Here is a 24,624-nt window from a genome sequence, read left to right on the forward strand (position 1 = left end):
TTTTGCAAATCTCTTATTTCTTATTCTCAAGAGATCACAAAACTTTATAGTAATCGATGATACTGTTGAATCAATATCATTATATGAGTTTCCTGTAATCAATTCATTTGAATTGTCTGCCAATCAAATCTTTTCTTCTGAATCCTTGGGATTTCTTTCAAATTTAAAGGCAGTACCTTGGGCAGACTAAATTGGTACTCATGATTAAATATCTTTATCTTTACAACAAGTGTGCTGCGAGAAAGAGTCGAAAGATCATTTTATTCCATGATTGCAATTTTCTTAGACTCGTATCTAGATGGTAGCGATCGGAGAATCTTGTATACTATATCCTTTTCAGAAATAGTTTTTCCAAGAGATAAAGAAGCATTGACAATCTTAGAGAGCTTAACATGAAACTCCACAAAAGTATCGTTATCATCCATATGAAGGGTTTCGCAATCAGAAGTGAGGGTTTTAAGTATAACTTTGTTTTCTGATTTATTACCTTTTAATACGGTCTGAAGATTATTCCAAGCTTCATGGGAAGTTTGGCTCGTAGAGACACGATGTTGAAGCTCTCGACTTAAAACATGGATTATAACATTCAAACAATCTGAATTATGCTTTTCCAGAGTCTTTTATTCACATGAGTAGTTATCTAAGCGTTGAAACTCAGTTTCCATATTTTCCACTTTTGGACAAAATACCCATTAACGACTAATGACCAAGTGTTGAAATCGCGTGACTGAAGTAAATGTCTCATAGAAGGTTTCCACCAGACATAGTTGGAACCATCAAATCTTGGCGGTATGTTAACTGAAATCGGATCATTCGAAGTCATGTTCTTATAGATTGGATTGCGCCAAACACAAATTTTTAGATTTATCCGTGTTTGCCTGCTCTGATACCAATTTAAATGACGAGGGTACCAAGTACACCACAATCTTTTCGATATCAACAAATAAATCCGGTATATTACATGATATAGTATAGACAAATACTTTCAAGAAGATGTCAATCCACAAGGTATACACTTGGTATATTGATAGGGTGTAGAATACATCTCATTGATTATCTATTGGTTATGCTTTCTTTGCTATTTTTCTTGTAAATTATGTATTTTACGCTTGTTTTGAGTTTTGTAGCTACTCTGGAGTCGTAGGAAGAAAAGGAGAAGAAGTCACCCAATTTAAGCAAAAAGGACAGAATGGTCATGCAAATACTATCTGGAGCTCAGTTAAGGATAATGGGCAACTCTTGGAGGTGTATTAAACTCAGACCCGCTGAGGCTAAGGGGATGCTAGCTGGGTGGTTCTATAGTTGGGTGTCTAAATCCCACCCAAATCATTACAACCCTAAACTCGAGAGAATCTGTCTCTTGATCATTCATTTTACTCAGTCCCCTGAAATTGAGAAGCAAAACCAGCAGCTGTTGTCTGAGAGAGGTAAAGTCGAGCGATTCCATTGAGAAGATGATTTTTTTTTGTGGAGTTTCAATGTCTGATACTGTTGCCATGAAGTTGAATCGATAAAAATTGTTGTTGTTGTTCAAGCGATGATGTGAAAGTGAAATCAAGGTTTCTCAATGTGTGAATCTGAGATTGAGAAGATGGATTCGTGGTGATGATGCAGTGGGTGCCTGAAATGAAGGAATTAGAAGATGGGTAATGTATCCAAGGGTTTGTGGTTATTGAATTTGAAGATTATGATGGATTGAGGGCTACCTGCAGTTCTGATTGAGAATTGAGAGATGGAGAAGGAAATGGTGGTTACGGTTAGGGTTTCATATGTTGCTGGGGAGTAAAGAGATGGTGATACTGAAGTTGGTAGTGGTGCTGTTCTAGTGGGCTTGATGGTTTTAGTTCAGCAGAGAGAAGAAGCAGTTGAAGCTTAAATGTGGATGTAACTCTTTGCAGTGATTGTGCTGACTTGGTTATGCTGGAATGGTGACATTGAATGCTAAGCTGAGATGGGTATTACAGAGGGAGTTGTGACTAATGGTTCCATGGGTATTTGGTGACTTAGATGAATGTCTAGGACTTGAACTGAAATTTCAGGAGCAGGAAAATGCAAAGAAGAACTGCAGTTAAGTGTTGGTGCTGACTGTTGTAATAAAATTGTAGATTGGAGAATGGCTCAAGATGGTGATGTTGCAGGGATGGAGGAACTGCAGGAGAGAGCTGCAGTTGGTAAAGTTGCAGCTACAGATATGCAGGGAATTGGATTGTACTTGAAATGGAAAAATTTTGGTTGCAATGGACTGGTTGTATGTGTTGAAGTGCAGAGAAGTATTGGTGATGCTACAATGAGGTGGAAATGGACTTAAGTGTTAGCTATGCTAGGCTTGGAATACATGGTATGTGCAGGAGGTTGCAGTCTAGATCTGTGTGGTACTTGAATGAGCAGAATGGAGTGCAGTTTATCCTGGTGAATGGACTGATATAGATGTATGCTTAGGATTTTGAGCTGAAGTTAATAAAACTGAGTTGCAGTTGAGCTGGTAGAGTTCAGATAGTTTGGGTTCGATGAAATTGCAGACTGTTGGTGCTATAATGTATATGAAGTTGCAGTCAGGTGGAGGAAATGAAGTGCTGCTGCAGAAGTTACGGTCTTGGCTGTTATGGTGATTAGAGTCAGTGCAGAGCTGAGAATGTATCAAGTTGCAGATGCAGTGAGAGTCATGGGAGTGTAGCTGAATTGCTGGTGGTTTGTTGCCTGATATGAGATAGGAAGTGAAATGAACTGCAAATGATGCTAGTGTATGGATTGAGTCTGTGCAGTGCAGCATTTCAGGTCAATACTTGATGATTGCAGGTGCTAGTAATGCATGGAGTTAACTGGAGCTGTAAGAATATGAATTGCAGGTGATGCTTGTCATGGCTATATGCTACTGGTGGTATTGAGGTTCAGATGGGATTTGAACTGAGTTTGTTGGTGGTGGCCTTGAGCTGAGAATAAGAGAAGAAATGGCATCACAGGTGCAGTTTATGGTGAGCTACAGAATTGGAGTTACAGCCATTGGATGGAAATGATTGGCTGGCAGTGTGGCAGAGAAGCAGTGAAGCACAATGATGGTGCACCACAAGATGGCTGGCCAAGGAGCTGTGATGCACAATCATTGTGCAACAGCTCAGGCTTTAGCCAAGGCTAGTCAGATGCTGACTAGAACTGACTCATCTGACTCGGTCTGACTTTGACCCAGTTGACCGGTGACCGGGTGGACTTTGTCGGTCACCTGAGATGTTTTCCGGCCAACTTCCGGCCGATTTCCGACGATAATTTTTGGACATATTTTATACATGGGTATTTTCACACATGGGCTTGGTGGACTTCTTGGTGATGGGCTTTTGAGATTTGACCTAGTTTTGAAAGGGAGAAAAGCTACAAAAAGAGAAAGTTTTCTACAACTTTGGAATCACGTTTTATTATTATTATTGGAGATTTGGAGAAAACTACTTCTAGGGTTTGATTTGCTTTCATCTTCTTTATTATTTTATTGATGATGAACTCCATTATTATGAGTAACTAAATACACTTATTGGTTATGGGATAAAAGTTAATTTCTCAATGTATGTTATTTGATTCTATGGATTAGTTTTATCTCAACTTTATTGTTTATGATTCATGGTTAATAGTGTTTTATGATTTGATTGTTTGATTGGTTGAGTCCGGAATCAATCCGATTTGCTTTCATCTCTAGAGCTATATTAGGGTTTTCAATACGTAAAAGTTGTTTGTCCCTGATTTCAAGTAGCATAATTGTGGTTAGTGCTTGTAGTGAAATATCCTACTAGCTACATATGAATCATAACCTTGGTTAAAACAAATTAGTGCTTTTACACGTTTGTTTGCTTTCATTAGTCTTATTCCATAAATCTTAAAACTTTTAGGGAGTTAAACTTAATTGTGCTTTTACACTTTGGGTTGCTTTCTAGGAAGAATTCACATATGCATCTTTTAATGTGGTTGTGCTGAAATTAGGGAATTAGCGGGATATTCTAGCGATCAAGGTATTCTAGGATTTTTAATAAATAAGAGATTAAATTATCAATTCTATTCAATGATGAAAAATACATGCTTGTGAATGATACTATCCCATGACCAATATCCTCTCCTTATTGATTATTCCAACTATTTAATTTGCTTTGATTTATTATTTTTCTTTACGAAAACAACAAAAATCACCCTTGGTTATCTTAGAAACTTAAATTTATATAAAAACAAAAGCCTCTCTGTGGATACGAACTCTTTACTACCACTTTCTACATTATTGTAGTTGAGTAAGGAAGTGAAATTATATTTGTTGGCTGACAATCGGTCAAATTTTGGCGTCGTTGCCGGGGAGGCATCGTTTTGTTATATAGTTTTGGTTTCTTATTTTTTTTACGTGGGTTTTAACTTTGTTTTGAGAATTGTGTTTCAGGTACCTTGCTGAAATACAAACCGAGGGGAGCAATGGGTGATGCTAATCGCACACTCAAGGAGCTAGCTTCTCACAAATTGGATACACAACAAGGGTATATTCAATCAAATTCTACTTTTGAGATTAAGCCGGGGTTGCTTAGAGAATTACCAAAGTTCCATGGCATGGTGAATGAAGATCCAAACAAGCATCTTATGGACTTCCACACCATTGTCACGGCTATTCTTCCAGCAAATATGGATGCGGATGGTGCAATGTTGAAAGTTTTTCGATTCTCGTTGATGGATAGCGCTAAGGATTGGTTGTGTTATTTACCTCCCGGAAGTATCACAACATGGAATGGGATGAAGAAACTCTTTTTGGAGAGATATTTTCCTGCAGCAAAGGCTACTCAAATTCGCAAGGAGATTTGTGGGATGAAACAAAGTGTGGGGGAATCTTTATATGAATGTTGGGAACGATACAACAGATTGGTGGCAAGCTGTCCTCACCACCAATTCAGCGACGCTTTGATTATCCAATACTTCTATGAAGGACCCCAATCAAGTGATAGGAATCTTCTTGACGCTGCTAGTGGTGGTGCACTTATGAACAAGACGGTGGCACAAGCTAGAGAGTTGATTGAGAGTATGACAACAAATTCTCAACAATTTTAAATTCGTGGATGAGAGCTACCTACCAAGGGAGTTAATCAAGTTGATGAGATTATTGAGTTACGTCAACAAATGAGCAATATGATGGCAATGATGCAACAAGTTGCAGCCGTGGTTGTAAAACCGTCACGCCAAGCTTATGAGAATGTGGAGTAAGTCGATGCTATTTTCTCAACTCAACCATATGGTACTTACTCCAACACTTACGAGCAAGTTGCAAGTGCAAGTTCTTTTTACAACCGTCCGAGTGAGTTCCAACAACAAGTGCAACAACCGCAACAAGCCCAAAATTCAGAATTGGCAAAGATGGCTACTTTGATGGAGACTCTAATTTCCGTGGTACAACAAAATCAACAACTAGAAGAAAACGGATAATACAATTAGAGAGTTGCAAGCACAAGTTGGTTTACCATCACATCAACAATTCCAGCCACAACAACAACCTCAAAATCAAGGGTCTAATATGGAAGAGTTACTGACATCTTTTGTGCAAAGAACGGAGAGTGCGGTCCAGGACTTGCAAACACAAGTTGGTTCAATGGCCGAGGAGATTAATAAGCTGCATACACAAAATGGTGAGAAACTCCCTTCCCAACCTCTTAACCCAAGTGAGGGTGCGATGCGATTACGTTGGGAAGTGGTACACAATTTGTGCAACCCGAAATTACTGATTTGGGTAAAGAAGAAGCCCCAAAGGAACCAACTTTGGAGGAAAAGAACGCAGATTTCCCCCAAACTCCTGAGGTAACTAAGCCCAACTCTAAACCTCTTGTTTCTACTTATGTTCCTCCTCTACCTTTTCCTGGCAGGTTTGCCGAAGCTAATAAGGCGGAACAAGAAAGAGATATTTGGGATGTTTTTAAGAAGGTCCAAGTGAATATTCCACTCATTGAAGAGATTAGGAAATCTCATCCCTATGCAAAGTGTGTAACGGAGTTGTGCACTAACAAGCATAAGCTAACCGGTAATCAGGTAATGAGTGTAGGGGAAAACGCTTCGGCGTATCTTAAAAAGAAACTCCCACCTAAATTGAAAGATCCCGGTAGTTTCACTATTCCATGCACAATTGGTAAAACAATATTTACAAAAGCTATGCTAGATTTAGGAGCTTCCATTAATGTTATGCCTACTTCTATTTATGATGCTTTAAATCTTGGTCCCCTTAAGAAAACCGGCATAATTATTCAACTTGCCGATAGGTCTAATATTTACCCGAAAGGGATTGTTGAGGATGTTTTTGTGCAGGTAAAAGGACTAATATTTCCAGTGGATTTCTACGTTTTAGACATGAGTGATGTGAATTCATCCTCGTCTCAACCTTTGCTGTTGGGTAGACCATTTTTGAGTACCGCTAGAACGAAGATTGATGTCCACGATGGCACCTTGACTATGGAGTTTGATGACGAAGTCATACACTTCAACATCTTTGAGGAGAGAAAGCACCCAAATACCATTCAAACAGATTTCCATAATGTGTTGAAAGCCGGATAAGGCGAACAAATCAAGGAGAAAGTCGGGCTGACGACTTTAAACTAAGCGCTAAGTGGGAGGCAACCCACCGGTTTTGTATCTTTACCTTTATCTTTTTGTTCTTAAGTACTTTTGTCTTGTTTTTAGCTTTTTCTTGTCTTAGCTTTTGCTTTGTACCTTTTTCATGCATTTTTTTCAACTTTTTTGTAATTTAGTGAATAAGAAACTCCAACTTGTAGTTAGTTTAGAGTCACATAGTATACATGTCGCTAAGATTACATCGAGAATCTCACAATAGTGACTGAACTTAGAGATGACAGAGAACATGATCGTGTTTCTTACTTGTATGAGAGTTAAAGTTGGATTTAAACATCCCAGTAGAAAATGAGGTGCATATTGAATTCGGTATTAGATTTCTGATCCCCTATAATGGAGACTACCCATGTTACATTATGTGAGGCACCGACCTTCAATTCTTTGTACCTGTCTAAATATGTGCTTTTAGAGTGTGTGTCACCGTACGTAAACTCCGGGTAGAATGGTGAGCTACCCAACCTCCCACCAATATAATCACTATTTTGATCTCTTGAGTGTTGTTTTATCAATCATGAATGGTGACATCGAATTGCCAACTTACATACCACTTGTAATCTTGTTCGCAGTTAGCACCATCCACTTTATCTCTCTCTACACCAACAGGTCCATATAAACACCATCATCATCAACAAGAGGAGCATCACAAATTCGAAGGAAAGTTGAAGACGTTTAAGGTTTACAAGCAACAATACAGAAATGAGCAGATTTCATATTTAAGTACAACAACAAGACAAGGAGCAGAATTTTTACAAGTTGAAGACTATTGTACAAGAGCAAATATTATCAAGATGGGAGTTCAAGAAGTTTATGATATCGAGACATACGAGTTGTGGAGAATCGAGCGATAAAGTACTTACACCATGGCCTTTGTACTTGCATTTTTATTTTTATTTTTATTTTGTATTTGTATCATTTTCTCTTGTTAAAAAAAAAAAAACTTGGGACATGGTCATTATTATGCTAGGTCCCTTGGAAAAAAAAAAAAAAAGACAAGAATTTTTTTTATTAGGTTCATCATTAGTTTTCATATTTTGTTTATTTTTATTTTGTATTTATTTTATTATTATCAAAAAAAGAAGTCAAAAAAAGAAGAAAAAAAAAGAAAAAAAAAAAAAAGAAAAAAAAAATTCATTGCATCATATTTTGGTTTGTTTAGTTTGTTTTTGGTTTTGTATTTATTCAATAAAGCCAATGGAAGAAGAAATATTCGTAATGAAGTTTCAAGCAACAAGGAATTAGAGGAAAGAATCACATTGTCAAGATTCTACGAAGTTCAAGATTTCATCATCAAGAGTTAAAGACCGAAGACGAAGATGAAGACACCGATTGAAGACCGAAGACGTTTCTATGGATGCTGTGAGAGTGGTGCTAACTGCACGTCGAACGGATAACGAGGTAAGTAAGCATATTCCCACCTTCGTTAAGTGGTTGATTTCCTTTCTTAGAGATCGTCAGAAAAATGGGTTTTCAAAACAATAAAAGATGTGGGTTTTCAAAACAATTCGGAGGATTTTTGCCTTCCTACCATTCAACGTGTCGCAGGATTCTCTCTTCACTCCTACCTCGACACATGTGTGACCCATAAAGAGATATTTATTATTGAGAGCAACTTCATAAAACCCTTTCTTGTGAGGCAGAGTCGAGACTTTCGATCACTCCGAACCCGAATTTCTTTCGAGAAGGGATGGTTATTTCTCTCTCAACTTTTAAGGATGAGATTGTGTTCATTTATGTGTCTAACTTCTTATGACTAGTGTGCAGAATCTCTATGTCTTCTTAGCGCGTTAGATGCTATCTTTACGGAGAACTAGTAAGTTGGAAAAGTAGGTTTTGTGGGTATATCTCTAGTAAACACTCACAAGAGTTGTATGTATATTTTAGAATTGTTTTGTTTGAGTTGCTCGAGGACTAGCAAAGTCTAAGTGTGGGGGAATTTGATAGGGTGTAGAATACATCCTATTTATTATCTATTGGTTATGCTTTCTTTGCTATTTTTCTTGTAAATTATGTATTTTACGCTTGTTTTGAGTTTTGTAGCTACTCTGGAGTCGTACGAAAGAAAAGGAGAAGAAATCACCCAATTTAAGCAAAAAGGACAGAATGGTCATGCAAATACTATCTGGAGCTCAGTTAAGGATAAGGGGCAAGTCTTGGAGGTGTATTAAACTCAGACCCGCTGAGGCTAAGGGGATGCCAGCTGGGTGGTTCTATAGTTGGGTGTCTAAATCCCACCCAAATCATTACAACCCTAAACTCGAGAGAATCTGTCTCTTGATCATTCATTTTACTCAGTCCCCTGAAATTGAGAAGCAAAACCAGCAGCTGTTGTCTGAGAGAGGTAAACCACAAGATGGCTGGCCAAGGAGCTGTGATGCACAATCATTGTGCAACACAAGTTATGGCCTGTGCAACAGCTCAGGCTTTGGCCAAGTCTAGTCAGATGCTGACTAGAACTGACTCACCTGACTCAGCCTCTGACTCGGTCTGACTTTGACCCAGTTGACCGGTGACCGGGTGGACTTTTCCGGTCACCTGAGATGTTTCCCGGCCAACTTTCGGCCGATTTCCGGCGATAATTTTTGGACATATTTTCTACATGGGTATTTTCACACATGGGCTTGGTGGACTTCTTGGTGATGGGATTTTGAGATTTGACCTAGTTTTGAAAGGGAGAAAAGCTACAAAAAAGAGAAAGTTTTCTACAACTTCGGAATCACGTTTTATTATTATTCTTGGAGCTTTGGAGAAAACTACTTCTAGGGTTTGATTTGCTTTCATCTTCTTTATTATTTTATTGATGATGAACTCCATTATTATGAGTAACTAAATACACTTATTGGTTATGGGATAAAATTTAATTTCTCAATGTATGTTATTTGATTCTATGGATTAGTTTTGTATCAACTTTATTGTTTATGATTCATGGTTAATAATATTTTATGATTTGATTGTTTGATTGGTTGAGTCCAGAATCAATCCGATTTGCTTTCATCTCTAGAGCTATATTAGGGTTTTTAATACGTAAAAGTTGTTTGTCCCTGATTTCAAGTAGCATAATTGTGGTTAGTGCTTGTAGTGATATATCCTACAAGCTACATATGAATCATAACCTTGGTTAAAACAAATTAGTGCTTTTACACGTTTGTTTGCTTTCATTAGTCTTATTCCATAAATCTTAAAGCTTTTAGGGAGTTAAACTTAATTTTGCTTTTACACTTTGGGTTGCTTTTTAGGAAGAATTCACATATGCATCTTTTAATGTGGTTGTGCTGAAATTAGGGAATTAGCGGGATATTCTAACGATCAAGGTATTCTAGGACTTTTAATAAACAAGAGATTAAATTATCAATTCTATTCAATGATGAAAAATACATGCTTGTGAATGATACTATCCCATAACCAATATCCTCTCCTTATTGATTATTCCAACTATTTAATTTGCTTTGATTTATTATTTTGCTTTACGAAAACAACAAAAATCACCCTTGGTTATCTTAGAAACTTAAATTTATATAAAAACAAAAGCCTCTCCGTGGATACGAACTCTTTCCTACCACTTTCTACATTATTGTAGTTGAGTAAGGAAGTGAAATTATATTTGTCGGCTGACAACCGGTCATATATAGTTCTAGTTCGAAAAGGAACACAACTATAGGGATCAACCCAAGTGTTTGGGATTAACGTATAAGTGTAATTTACTTTATTATAACTAATTAAACAATAATTATAATGCGGAGTAAATGACATAACAAAACTTTGTTAACGAGGAAATCACAAATGCAGAAAAATTCCGGGACCTAGTACAGTTTTGAATACTCTCAGATTTAAGCCGCTACACAATGACATTACCAACTTCGTTTAGTTGAGACCAAGTAAACTACCCCTAGTTACCTAGTTTCCTCAGTATCCCTGCTCCTACAACCAATATGGCCAACACACGTGAATCCTAAGATAGAGTCCACTATCTTAAGTTTCTTCAATCTCTCTGAAGACTTTAAGCACTCAACCCTTTTGATCGTCTTCAGAGTAATGATTGTATGTCTCAACATGTTTATACTTCCTAGTCTAACCTAACAAATTTGAGTCTAGTAATCTAATCAAGTGACCTATAAATTTTGATACTAAAATATGACAACCAACCTTGACATACCAACGCTTGGTGGGTTCAACTGAGCAATGCTCTAACAACTTGTCCTTTATGTAATCAACATACAAAGACTCCATCCCATGCCATTATGAACCATAATATATCTCGATTTGTCTGGTTCCCCACTATTGACTGGTCTTAAAATAACTCAAACAATCTGGAAGAATGGTATGCAGTTGGTATGATAGTCTTCATAACAAAAAGATAAAAAAATTGAGGTAGTTAAGAGAATTAAGTATTATTGCATGGTGTATCGGGTCTAAAAGATGTGATAAAATCTTCCAGAACAATAATTCAACACCAGTTAAGGTTGTTAGAAGATACATAATGTTGTTTGAAGAATATGCAGTTAACAAATCTCCCATCCTAAACAGGGCTACTCCCATCCTAAACAAGGTTACTAAAGTGCATGGTAATAATATTCACCAGATTCCTCCTCATTTAGATGTTTTAACTATTAATTGTGATGTCTCTTATCAAGATACTAATAAAACAGGAGGGATTGATCTAATACTATGTAAAAACAGCAAAGTGCATCCACTTGAGGGATACCAGAAGTGCAAAGCAAGCAGAGTGCATGAGTTTGTGGGAAACTATCACATGGACGAGAAATCCATATCTTGAAAATGCGTATTTTGAACTTGATGCAAATGTGGTAGCGGATACGGTTAATGATGAGAGTGGTTATATAGATAGACTTTCTAATTTTATTGAAAATATTAGATTGGTTGCGATGTTGCTATATGCTTAAAGAGAGAAATAATAAAGTAGTTGATATCCTTTCTGACTTTCTGTTTAGTTGAGTCAATAAAATTTTCTTGTTCCAAAAGAAAAAAAAAATTGTTAAAGGGAGAGCATAAATGTATCCGATGAGAAGGGAAATCTTAGTCGACTCACTAACACTGACCTAGTCGACATATTTTATTTAGTTATACCAACGCAGCCATACTAAATGCACCCAACACCCAGAACTCAATTCACTACCAGTCCACCATCATCTTCTCCACCGGCGACAATACGAATTATTGCCACAGTGTCCACCACCATGAACATCTTTATGAACATATGCGACATAGAATGCCCTGTTTTAAGATTTTTCTCCTCTTATAAGTCTTTCGGTCATTGAATACTTTGTTTCTTTGTCAATATTAAGAGAATTCAATCAAAATCAACAAAATCTACATCAGTAAATATCAAAGAAATCAATTTTAGTTATAGAAAATTAAGCATCACCAAGAGGGTTGTTCGATGATGCGAAGAACTTTATGGCCACGTTTACCATACCTTGGATCTCTACAATTTGCTTCATCGAAAAATCTATTTGCCATTACGATTTTCATGATTGGCTACAATATAGGTTGCTTTTTCCAGTTGATCAGGATGTTAGTCCTCAAGGGAGTTGGGTGTAGTTGGGTTTTCCCCGTTAGTAGTGGGGGAGTTGGAATGAGTCGCTCAAAATCCCCGTTAGTTGTGGGAGAGTTCAGAAGAGTCTCCCAAACTCCCTAGAAAACCTCGTTAGTCGTGGGGGAGTTTGAAAGAAACTTTTAGACTCCCTGTTATTGGTAAAAACTAGAATGTTAGGGAGTTGGTTTGTTTTGGGGAGTTTACAGTCTCTCAAAAGAGTAGAGATTTTGGGAGAGTCTCTCAAACTCCCTACACTCAAAACACCAAGCTCTCTCAAACTCCCTATATTCTCGTACACTCTCTCAAAATCCCCAAGATTCAAAATACGTTATACTCTCCCCCAAATCACTCGTGGACTAATCCCCTGAATGTTTTTCTTCTTCTCGTTTGTTGATATTAATTAGGTTTAGGTACAAATTTAGTTTTTTTTTTGTTTTCTATTTATTTGATTTTAAGATCTTAGACCTGTTTGCTAATAAAACTAAACAATTATTTTTTGTTCTTTGTTTTCGTTATTTGTTCTACGATGATGAAGCATGTCTTTGTCCGTGCCTTTGTATATGACGATTTTTTTTTAAATTAGTTTCATCATTCAAGTTATTATGCTTTAAAAACACGAAAAAGTATGCAAGTTTTTTTTTTTGCCTCTGGTAGTCGAGTTGCTTTTAAAAATAGAGTGAATTTTTTGTGGTTAATATGGGTAGTTTGGTCTAATATGTCGACTAGGTCTGAGTTAGTGAGTTGACAATGATTTTCGCACTCCTCGGATCCATTTTTTCTCCCCTTTAACAAAATTTATCTTCCAAGAACAAATGGTTTTTGTCTGACCCAATGGTTATAACTGGGACTTTTATTATGATCGACGACCATCATTTTCTCTCAAATCTCTCAAATTTGAAAGATAAATCGTGGCTGAAATTCAATTCATATTTTACTCCCGGATCCAACCGCTCAGATTGGTTCCTTCATTATTATCCTCTTCTTCCATTACGTTAAATGTGTCTAATTAATCCCTTGAGGAATAAAACGCACAGAAGAACCAAAGTCTCGGCCGTTTCTCCTTCTTAGAAATCAATAGAATTTATGTGGGATATTCAATGGAGTGGAATGGAATCTTCTTTGAACCTCATAAATTCACCCACAGACGTTTCTTCTCATAATCTGACACACATCTAGAAATCTTTCCTATGAATCGAAGAAGAACAACCATGACGCATTCGGGAAATTTTAGGGTTCTTATTTCTCTCTCCTAAATTCATATAATTGGGTTTTTATTTTTCGCTATGAGAAGGTAAGCCTAGATTTTTGATTCGTATTTTTTATTTCCTGAAGATGTTACATATCTTTATAATTCCTTATGTAATCCAATCTCATGTTATTCCACCAAGTTTGTAGTTCGCTTCCTCGACTTCAGGTGATTTCTACTATCTCATAGGTATTTATGTGTTACGATAGTCGAATATTTCATTTCCTTCATAATTCCTTCAATATTTCATTTCCTTTATAATTCCTTGAACTACACAAAATGAGTCGGTTTCGTGGAATCATCTCCATTGGTTTTGTGGAAGAAAACTCATCACGGGATGTTTTATTTTTAATCAACAAAAATAAATAGATATATTAAAAGAGAAAGAATAAAGAATTACAGAGGGTAAAAAGAAAACTCATCACCGGATGTTTCGTCACATAAGACCAGACATGAGAATCCAAATTGTCTCTGAACCCACAAGCAGGGAAGCGTAATAACTCAGCAGTTAAGGGAGGATAAGATGGAATATATACGGGAAATCAAGCGTCTCTCAACTAGCATTCAAAGGTATTTTGTGATGGTTTAATTTTTTCCGTCGGTTTCCGTTGTCAAGGTGTTGTTATCTAATTGATTTTTAGTTTAGGTTATAAATTTAGTTTAGGTCATTTTTTTATTTTTTTAATCCTTGAATGGTGCTGGAGAATCAAAATTGCGATGATGGAGTGACGATGAAAATAGAGAATTAGAAATTACGGTTCATAGAAATGTGTGATACGAAATCTGATATCTAGATTTGGTATTTGATTGAATGAAATTCAAAACTAAGTTTTAGCAGCGTCTTAGTATCCCATTCCGTTGAATTACATATTGCAACTAATTTAAAGTATCCAAGGATTATGTATTTTCTGGGAGTTCTCTTAAGTTAACTGAGGAGGTTTCCCTGCCCTTTAAGGCACTGCGAGTACAATCAAGTTCTATTTAATAACACCGTAAAGGTGATTAGTAAGATGGTGTAGATGGAAGATATGTCGTGATGCAATTTCAATAGGCATGATGAGTTCGTTTATGGGATTTTCATATGGTTTTGAATTTTGCTTCTACTCTGTATGCTTCTACTCTGTATGCTTTTATCAATTCAAAGTAAGAACTCCTTTACTTTACATATATGCTATCTAAAGAAAATCATGCTCGGTAGAAAATAGGTTGTCCTATAAGTTGAATCGTTGGTGTTAATAGATTTCTATTTTTTTTATATTTATATCTGGATTAATTGCAATAAATTTGTATTTTTGTTACCCTTTTTATGGCCTAATACCTAACAGTAGTTTGAATAATGCGCTAACTCCACCTGTCACAATGCAGCATCATGTTTGATGAAAATATCTGTTGTTATAGTGATAACAAATGACCACCGTCGCGTTTTACCCTTTGCCAAATATTTTTATTTCTCCATACATACCCAAAACTGTAAATTACAGATGCTAATTTCATATTCGTAAATTTTTAGCTCACTATATCTCTTAATTCACCGTGTAATTGATTAAATAATTTTCGTGTGGTTGTAGTAATAAAGGTTCGAACTCTAAGATTTGTGAAGGTGAAGGATTTTTAGATTTATAAAAATTATATACAAATATAGACAAATTGGTAGAGAGTTACTGGGACTAAAGATTCGGCCATTTTTCATTTTCAAGTGGTTCAGAATTTAATTCTAGGCTATTATAGTTCAAAACAAAACAAATATTAACTCTAGTTTATTGCCAAGATAGATTTTATAAAATATTACTTGTATTTCTTAAGCATGGAATATCAAAAATCCCTAGGACTAAGCATACTCCATCAAATGAAATCACAAGTAATTAATTTAAAATCTTATTTCAATTAAAATTGTTGCAAAAAGTAAATAAAGAATTAATTTAAATTACCACATGGATGAAACACGGCCTCCTCCGTCGTCCCAGTGTTGGGTTTAGCTCATCATGGTGAAAAACCTCTCAAAATATTTCATTGATGCTCAAAAGTGTTTTACAATGAAGAGAAAGATAAGTAAATGTTCTAAAACAGGATTCTGCGACCCACAGAAGGCGTCCAATATAAACGACAGAGAAGAGGTGCTATTGTTACTGAATCCCTAAGACCCACACCTACGACCCACGCCTGTGAGTCTCTTTCACTGTTGATAAACGACTGCTGCGAGTCCGTTCTTCGTGTTCTTGGTGTTCTTCATCATCATCATCATCAGCAGCAGCAGCAGAGTTTGATCAACTCTTGATTTCTGCGTCTGTGGCTCTCCTCTCTTCTCCCAACTATCGACAGACCTTCTACTCGACCCAAGGAGTTAATTTATATCCAACATCAACATTTAATCCCTCGCAATAACTCCATATAATTCTCATTTACTCGGGAATATATTTTTTTTATTTTCTTCACTGTCAGCCAAGATACGATCTTTTCCACCTCTTATGCCTGCGCAAATGAGTTGTAATACTTCCATAAGCCACATACAAACTTTATAAGAGAAGATATCTTCCCCTGTTTGTCCACAAACTTTCCAAATTTAGCTCACAGTGCACCCGATAATATCTTCCCCTGTTTAACTTTGATTTCCTCCCACGGCTTACTTGGCCCATTTTGCTCGATCAAAATGCTTGTACTAACTCTGTTTAGTGTACTCAAGTCCAGCCCAATGGATTTCGGGTGTTGAATCTCTTCAAAACAGCCCAAGAATTCAAATCAAAAATTCATGCAGATGTGAAGAACATTTCCCGCCAAAAAAAAAGAGTTTGAAATTTGAATAAGAAAAGGGGTGTCCCCCTATCCTGTCTTGGTGTCCCCTTAGTAATTTGGGCTGAAATAGTAATTCTTGGGTTGAAAAAGTAATTTTTCTGGTTTCCTCCGGGACATTTCTGGGACGTTTCCGGTACATTTCTGGGGCGCCTCCAGGACATTTCTGGGGTGCCTTTAGTACTTTTCTCCGGGGTGTAAATCATCACTTTTTGAGCAACTCTTTCCAGACAAGGGTATTTTCTCCAAAAACACCTAAACAAACATAAAAACACAATATTAGTACAAGAATAGAGTTCCAACAATACAGACATTGAGGACAAATTAGACACAAAAATGTGTCTATCAGTAATAACCCAATAAAATTCAAGATGATTTATTGAATTCACTGGCTTGGTTGACAATGCGATTCTTGATCATTGGATTTATTCTGTATTTTTATTAAAGAGACGCAGTTTATAATTGTTATCCTCACTTTAAGGGAGTTTTCATCTGATCATCTGCTTTGGTTCGTTAGGGGGTCTGGTTGATTGGATCCCAACAGGGAATCCAGTATGGACTACGTCTGACTACTCATGTGCCAGTTTAATCAATCTTCAATGGGAATTTGACTATATCTGATTACCTTTGATAAACACATGGTAAACCTGAATTTCAAGAATATATCACAATGGTAAATCCTGAACTATCTTTCTATCTTTTTGTGATTTATCACAACTGGACTCTTTTTATGATTTTATGAACATGGGCAAAGTATAACCAGACATTTGTAAAGCTTAAAATGGAGTTTTGACTATACATTATGAGTGGTACTGCTGCAAAAGCTTGCTGCTCTTTTAAGATCTTAGTAGTGTCCTGTAGTTGGTTCTGTAGGAGATTTATTTTCTCTCCTACTAACCTCCAAGTGAATTTTGGGTTGATGAGCCCTATTACTCAAAACCTTCGAAGACATATTTAGGATCTATAGACATTTAAACTTAACTTTTTACATTCACGATCAAAATATTATTTCCTAAAGTTTGCTACCTGCTTTAAATACAAATAGGCTTATTTTCAGAAGCACTTGGTTGATTTAATTATATGCAGATGATGTTAAAAATCCAGTTGCACAGTAGGCAGTTCCTTCCAAGGTTAACTTTGATGTTTCTAATTTCTCATATGATCTGATTATCATATTGACATATGTTTTGTTTTTTCTGAAATTCTTATTGGCAGTGTGAAAGGTTATCCATCAAAAAAATTAAGCCGACCCTTTCAGTCACCATTGAAACAGCGGCACTATCTATTAACTATATAAGATGTTAACAATGTGTATATATTTTTCAAGGTAAATAAGAGAGCTTTGACCAAATAGTTTTTAGCTCATTTGAGAAGATGCAAGATTTGGATAAAAAAGCTTATTCATTTCAGTAGAAGGCATACCAAAAGAGAAGACAACTGAGTACTGCTACTGGATAGATTGGTTAAAGCATGGTTGGTTGAAAGACTACCAGTATTATGATCTGCAGGATGATTGTTCTATTATGATCTACCTTCTAAAACATTTCGGTACTTAATTTGGTTTATAATTATATTAAACCTCATATGAGCTCTGTCAGACTCATATAGTGAGAGAAATTCCTTTTTGGCTAAAAAATGGTGGGTTAGAAATCAAATACAATGATCACCAACATTAGGTGGCACCATAATTTTACACTATTTTTATATGCGCTCACTGCCGCAGTCAGCTTGCCATTTTAGTATTTTGGTTGTATAACTAAGTGTTATTTGTTGAACTAAGTCATTAGATGATTTAGAAGTGCAAGTTAGGGTTTCAAAATGACTGACCGACTGCATTTGTTAACCATTTAGGAGACATTTGTTAACCATTTAGGAGTCTTTTGGATGGAGGCAGACATATGGAAGGTATTAGTAAATTGAGGTCCGGCCTTTAGAATTTGAGAACTAAAAATATTAATGGGTTGGATATCCTTTGTGCTCTTTCAACTGTGCGTACAGAACATAATCTTAGCCTAAGCTCGAGTTGTTATGCTTATTGACTTTATAAATATCCAATTGTGTAATTACTCTGAAAAAAGTTACTCTTATTTTTTCAGTATGGCCTATTTTTAGGCGAAAATAAAAATATAAAAATATAACTGATAATACCTCTGTTTCCAACGGAGGTAGTAATAGTATTTATTGTCTACGTTTTTATGACATTTCCTTCTAATGCCAGATTTTGTTGCAAAAATACTCACACTCCAGGCAAGCTAGACGGAAATTTAGATAAGAACCCTCAACAACTCACTAATCTTGTGGAATCTAGACGGTAGGTGCATGTTTGTTGCACCTAGTTTTTACCATGCCTATATCCACCCACAGGTCATATATATTTCAAACGTTAAACCTATTTTAACTAGAATCCAAAATCAAGTGGGGTTTACAACCTGGTTGCACCCTCTCCTCATCATGACTACCCCTGCTGTAAATTTATTTTCAAAATGATCCGCGGAACCTAAGACGAATAAATAGTCAATCGAGCATAAACATAGAGTTGTAGCACTGCATTCATGATGTGTTAGATTTTGACTACCATGATGAGTGAATTGAGTAAATTACATGTTGAAATTTATGATTTTATGGAGATAAATAGCCAATTTAAATCTAACAGGCGTAACATATATTCATATTGAAATTTGCAAATGTTTAAATAATATCATGTTTGAATAATCAAAACAAATAAATTTGTTTATAATTTGGGGAATTGTTATATTTTTGCAATATGATTTGAATCAGTATAAAAAACCAATCGCGATGATCTATCTAAAATAAACACCGTACTTTTTGGAAGAAAATATGTGGGTGCTTCTGTTTACAAGAAAAGAAAGCATAAAGTTTTATTTCCAACAACAAATAAAATGACGGCCCGGGGTATTTCTAGTTCAAGAAAAAAAAACGAAAGAAAGAAAGTAGAATGACGTGGCTGCCCAAAAGAAAAGTTGGGTGCAAGAATACCAAGTGAGAAACCATGCTTCAAAAAAGAAAAAAAGAAAAAAAACAAGTGAGAACGACAGCATACGTACGGTTGCATGTTTAGCTTTCCTAGGTCGTCTTTTATCAGAATTTGAACGCTAAATATGAAATAGCTTATCCTGCAATCAAATCCAACGGTTTTTTGGATTCCCACAACTTAATTTCCGTGTAGCGGGATCTAGCGTGTAATTGTTGTTTGAAGGTTTCTCTTCCCAACTATTCTCAGCGATGGAGAAAAATAGAGAAGAGAAAGAGAGTGTGTGAGAAGTCTTGGAGGGAAAGAATTTCAGAATTCTCAGCGATCGAGAAAGAAAGAGAAGAGAGCGAGAGTGTGTGGTAAGTCTTGGAGGGGAAGAATTTCATAATAGCGTTTGGACTGTGCAATTAAAACTCTAAAATTTATGTGAGGTAAAATTTTCTTTCCAAGCTTTTTCATATGAAATTTATGCGTTTTGAAGTGTTATGTAACATGTTTATGTGTTTATGTTGTCGTATAAGTGGTTTGATTATAATGAATTTGCTGTGATTGGCTTGATTTTTATTTCGTTGGTGATTATTGATTTTCTGGTGAGATATGTATTCTGTTTTTATAAAGATATTGTAGTATAAGTGATTTGATTATAATGATCTCGCTGGCTTGATTTTGATTTCGTTAGTGATTATTTGGTTTTCTGGTGAGATATGTATTATATTTTTATAAAGATATTGAATCTACATTGCTTGAATTATGCATCGTACACAAAACAGCAACAAGAAAGGATTTAGGATGCCAGGATTGTTGACTACATTCACAACCAAACATCTATTTGACACCTTCTCTTTCATTCAAAAGAGAGTTACCAGTGGGTAGTTACGCATTATTCAACTATTTCAAAGAACAAACTCACATTATCTACATAATTGAACTGATTTATCTGTTAATGGATTAATTTTGGTGATTATGTGTATTCTTAGTCCTTTGTTGTTTTTGTTTTAGTTTTGGGTGGTGGCTATGAAGACGTCTTGTATACGTTATGTATGTATCATCGCAAACCATGAAGGTATGTACAAACATCATTAATGTATTTTTTCGTCGTTTATCTTGATTAGTAAGTCGTGGATTAAAGTTGTGCTCGATTTCAGAAAAATCTAGGTTCATGGATTTATTATTGGATACTTGTCATGAAGCTCGAGATGTTGCAGCAGACACTATCTTAAAAGATAGGCCTGGTGATCAGTTACAGATCGGAGAAGCATGCAAGTCCAACTGTATTGCTGTTACACACATGTTCCGTTCGTCTAAGTACCTGATCAACATAATGGCATCTCCCTGCAATATGGTTGATGGCGCACTGGTTATAATCAACTATGAAAATGGTCTCTGTCCGAATATTGAAGATGGACTTACTAAAGCTATCAAAAATATGACCCAAGTTACGCTTCTCATAAATAACGTTGATCGGTGTTTTGAATTAAATGGCGAAAAGGTCTATACACATCTTTTTTCTATTATCAACCAGGTGAACGACATCATAAGGAAATATGGAGGTGCTGAGGTTTGTCCGGTTAGAGGAACTGTTGGATTTGCATTTGGAAAACATGATTGTGCTTTTCACTCTTTCTAAGTTTGCCGGAGAGAAGTGGGGGGTGGAAAAATTATGGGGTGAAAGTTATTACGACACTAAATTGTCTAGGTGGTATAGAAAAAAAACCAAGTCTGCGACATGCAAAAGAGGATTTATCCAGTTCTGCTATGAACCAATCAAGCAGATCTTCGATTATGCTTCGGATGACGAAATGGATAGTTTGTACCGTAGATCAGTAGAACTGGGTTTCGGGGACCTAGAGAAGTCTGATGGGACGAGCATGGTAAATAGCATTATGCTGAATTGGGTTACAGAATGTTAGCTGACATGATAATCTGTCAACTGCCCTCGCCTCCTATGGCTCAAAGGTACCGAATTGAAGCTCTTTATGCAGGTAACATAAGTGACTCATATGGGCAAGGTATCACAAAGTGTGATCCGAATGCTCCACTCATGGTTTATACTTCCAGAATAGTTCAAGAGAAGGATAAACGAACAGATGCAAGTAAGGATAAAACAGTTTTGGCTCGTGTATTATCAGGGAGTATGCGAGCAGGAAGGAAAATCCGAGTCTTGGACCAAGATTTTTTTATGGGTGAGAATGAATGTGTGTATACTGATATTGTACAATTCCGTGATGGAAAGAAAAGGGATGTCCGTACCGGTGATTTGGTTGTGTTAGAAAGCTCGGGCCAGTGGAAGCCTGTGGGTGCTACTATTACCGGTGTGGAGGATATCGGGGCATCATTATTAAAACCCCCACGGTATTTAAAGTTTCCCAATGCTCAATCGACAAAGGATATAGACAAGAAAGTAGGTATCATATGGGATGAACGTTTTATATCTGGTCATATACCTTACAACAACAAAAATGAGATCCCAGACAGAACAAATAAAATAATGGAAAGCCTCCGAGTTCAGGGCCTGTTGCCAAGGTATTTTTGTTTGCTTATCTTTTTTATAGTAATTTTTGTATTACCCAACTAGATTACTTTTTCCTTTTCCAGTTTGTTACTTGTATTTACCTGTACTTTGGCATTAACTCATATTTACCTGACTTTTTCCGTAGGTGCAAAACAATGAGGCCAACCAATTCTGCAACTCTTGACGATGTTGCTTTGGTTCATACACCAGAGTACATTAACTCAGTAAAAGACATTTGTGCTATAACTGATACTGAGATGAGGAATGATGAGGCTGGAGCTAAGTTTGGGGACCTTTATCTCAGCAAAAAGTCTTTCAAAACTGCACTTCTGGCAGCTGGTGCGGCAATCGAGGTAATATATCGATTCAAACCCTGGGTCACTTTCAGTATAGCCTTGCGAAAAGATCATATTTCATTCGGACTAACGAGTAGGTCAGTTATAACGCTAACCTTATGTGTTCATGTGCAGGTGGTTGAGAAAGTGATTAAGAAAGAATTAGACTCAGCTTTCGCCATTGTAAGACCTCCTGGGCATCATGCTGAGGCAAATAAAGGAATGGGATTCTGTGTTTTTAACAATGTAGCGGTTGCAGCAAGTGTTGTTTTGGGAAGACTGGTATGAGTAGACTCCATGTATGGTTTTAGCATTAGTTTTGATTCTACTCTTATATTGTCACTTGATTTTAATTGTCACTTGGTTTTAATGTTGGATGACTGGAGCCCTTGAATGTCAAAAGAATCTTGATTGTAGATTGGGACATACATCATGGAAATGGAACGCAGGAGACGTTCTTGGGTAACTCCAATGTGTTGGTGTTTAACGTACACAGGTATTTTGTTGCTGGAACTGGAAATAGTTGGTAAATCATATGTTAGAAGGATTTAGGTATCTCAAATGCCTCGAGCCATCGAGTCCGTTATGTGGCTGTGTATCAGGCAAAGGTTTTAGTTGGTCTATGTTTTGTCTCATCAGTTCTTGTTTGGGCTGGTACAATGATGGGAGCTTTTATCCAGGTACAGAGTTGGCTTCTTTTCCCGTGATGGAACTGGTAAGGGCAAAGGGTACAACGTGAATGTGCCTCTGGAAGAAGACAGATATTCTGACGCTGACTACATGGCAATTTGGGATCATGTATTGGTTCCAATTGCCACATCCTTTAATCCCGATCTCATCCTCATATCTGGAGGATTTGATGCAGGTACGAGTTAGGTGTCAAAGATTATACATAATATCTGAGGCCTTCTTATTAGTGCAGATTATCATTTATATCTTATGTGACTGTGATGAACTCATTCTAACAGCCAAAGGAGATCCCTTAGGCGGTTGCTCTGTCACGCCAAATGGGTTTTCGTTGATGGTAAAAAAGGTTAGGTAGTTTTTAATTTTTTTTTTATTGTAATGTAAAATTTTCTGTTACACTAGATTAACCATAAGAATTTTTTTTTACAGTTGATGGGACAGCAAGATGGAAGAATTGTTATAACTCTTGAAGGTGGCTACTCCTTGAGCGCATTGCCCAAATGCGTTTGTGCCACTGTGGAAGCTTTGCTTCAGGGAAAGCACATTGGGGAGTTATCATCCAATGATGGTTCCTCCATAAAAATTTCAACATGGCACCTTATTCAGAAGGTATGAGAATTTAGGTTCCTTGGAGAGGCATTGCCCCAGTCATGTTTAATTGCTAACTTAAGTTTCCTTAAATCTTCGCCTCTCAGGTGTGTTTGGCGTTCAAGAAGTATTGGCCAACCCTCATATATAACGAGGTATGTTTATACTTGTTTACACATTGTTCTTTTTTGAATGTTCATTAACCTCAGACCCCTCATAGTATTTTACTTTCATGGTTTGTCCACATAGGGAGTCCGGTTGTTTTAGGAGTCCTCACACATCTTGAAAATGATGGAAAGAGTTCTATCTTTCCAGGTTCATAAATCCTAGACCTCCATTAGCTTTAGATTGGCAAATGGAATGCCAGGGTTTCAGATAGATTCCCTTAGGTTTCCTTTCTTCTTTTTTATTTTATTTTGACATGCCAGATGTATGTTGCCCGAGCACTGATTGTTACATTCCCTTTCGCAGGAGATTGCTGATTTAAAAACTTGCCGTCGCTGAGAAGGAGAATGCTGCTTTAAAGAGTGTCTTGCGAGGAACGGGTGAACATTTACTCAAATGGTCTGGTGGACAGGTGAACGAAGAAAACACCGACTGAAGACAAGCAATTTATATAAGTCTACTATCTGTTAGCAGTCATATTTCCTTGTATATATGTTGGACAAGTATCCTCCTGTAATCTGTTAATGACAATCATACTACTCTGTAGGTTTCCATGGTTGTATGACTGTTATTGTTTTCAAACGAGGAACAGAATATAAAATTCATCGTTCTAGTGGTGTTATTAATTTTCACTAGTGTCTGTCCCGTGGTTTGCACGGGATTAAGTTAATTGAATTATTCTTTGTGCTGAAAATGTAGAGACGGGTTTCATGTATTGCGTCAAAATGTGAGTATTGGCAGCTGGGACAGTTGTAGCCGTAACTGAAACAACTGAGGTGAAAATTTAGTTCCATTTAATTGGATTATTGCTTGAGCTGAAATTGTACCGGCAGATTGTCGACCTCAGCAATCTTTTGTCAATCCTCAGCAAGCATTTTGAAGTTGACAACTGACACATGATTTACTACGTGCGGCCTCAAGTGATCTTAGTAGTGTACGATAAGTTTTACATTTGTACAAAACACTCATTGTCTAACTTATGGATTATAGATCATTGATACAATGACACTCATACTATGCTCTTTTCGTATACATTGGCAACGTCTCTTTGTCCATCGGAAAATAGTATGCTTATTCCTTCGTCCTAAGAAATATATGGCCTGCAAAACCAATTCATCATGACACTAATAAAGTGTA

The 24,624-nt window shown here is 36.5% G+C and overlaps 1 protein-coding gene across 2 annotated transcripts; it reads left to right on the plus strand.

Moving 5' to 3' along the window:
* Window positions 1-19,473: 19,473 nt before the first annotated feature.
* LOC113282120 (histone deacetylase 5-like) lies at window positions 19,474-24,175 on the plus strand. 2 transcript variants are annotated; one of them, XM_026531060.1, is made up of 11 exons: window positions 19,474-19,631; window positions 20,200-20,263; window positions 20,346-21,723; window positions 21,858-22,065; window positions 22,183-22,329; window positions 22,434-22,543; window positions 22,728-22,912; window positions 23,016-23,080; window positions 23,164-23,343; window positions 23,430-23,477; window positions 23,794-24,175. In XM_026531060.1, the coding sequence occupies exons 3-11, from the start codon at window positions 21,104-21,106 to the stop codon at window positions 23,824-23,826; spliced, it is 1,596 nt and encodes a 531-aa protein (XP_026386845.1). In that variant the 5' UTR covers window positions 19,474-19,631; window positions 20,200-20,263; window positions 20,346-21,103; the 3' UTR covers window positions 23,827-24,175. The 2 variants fall into 2 exon arrangements, with proteins under 2 accessions (XP_026386845.1, XP_026386846.1); XM_026531061.1 differs by having other exon boundaries at window positions 22,734-22,912.
* Window positions 24,176-24,624: the final 449 nt, after the last annotated feature.

The sequence above is a fragment of the Papaver somniferum genome, chromosome 5 (genome assembly GCF_003573695.1).
Source record: "Papaver somniferum cultivar HN1 chromosome 5, ASM357369v1, whole genome shotgun sequence".
Classification (NCBI taxonomy): Eukaryota; Viridiplantae; Streptophyta; class Magnoliopsida; order Ranunculales; family Papaveraceae; genus Papaver; species Papaver somniferum.

What these genes read in the sequence shown, in the direction of transcription:
- LOC113282120 (XM_026531060.1), top strand. Translation starts at nt 21,104, where the DNA reads ATGTTAGCTGACATGATAATCTGTCAACTGCCCTCGCCTCCTATGGCT. An exon ending in CAGCTGGTGCGGCAATCGAG is followed by an intron (nt 22,066 to 22,182) that starts GTAATATATCGA and finishes GTTCATGTGCAG; the next exon opens with GTGGTTGAGAAAGTGATTAA. An exon ending in CATGGCACCTTATTCAGAAG is followed by an intron (nt 23,344 to 23,429) that starts GTATGAGAATTT and finishes TTCGCCTCTCAG; the next exon opens with GTGTGTTTGGCGTTCAAGAA.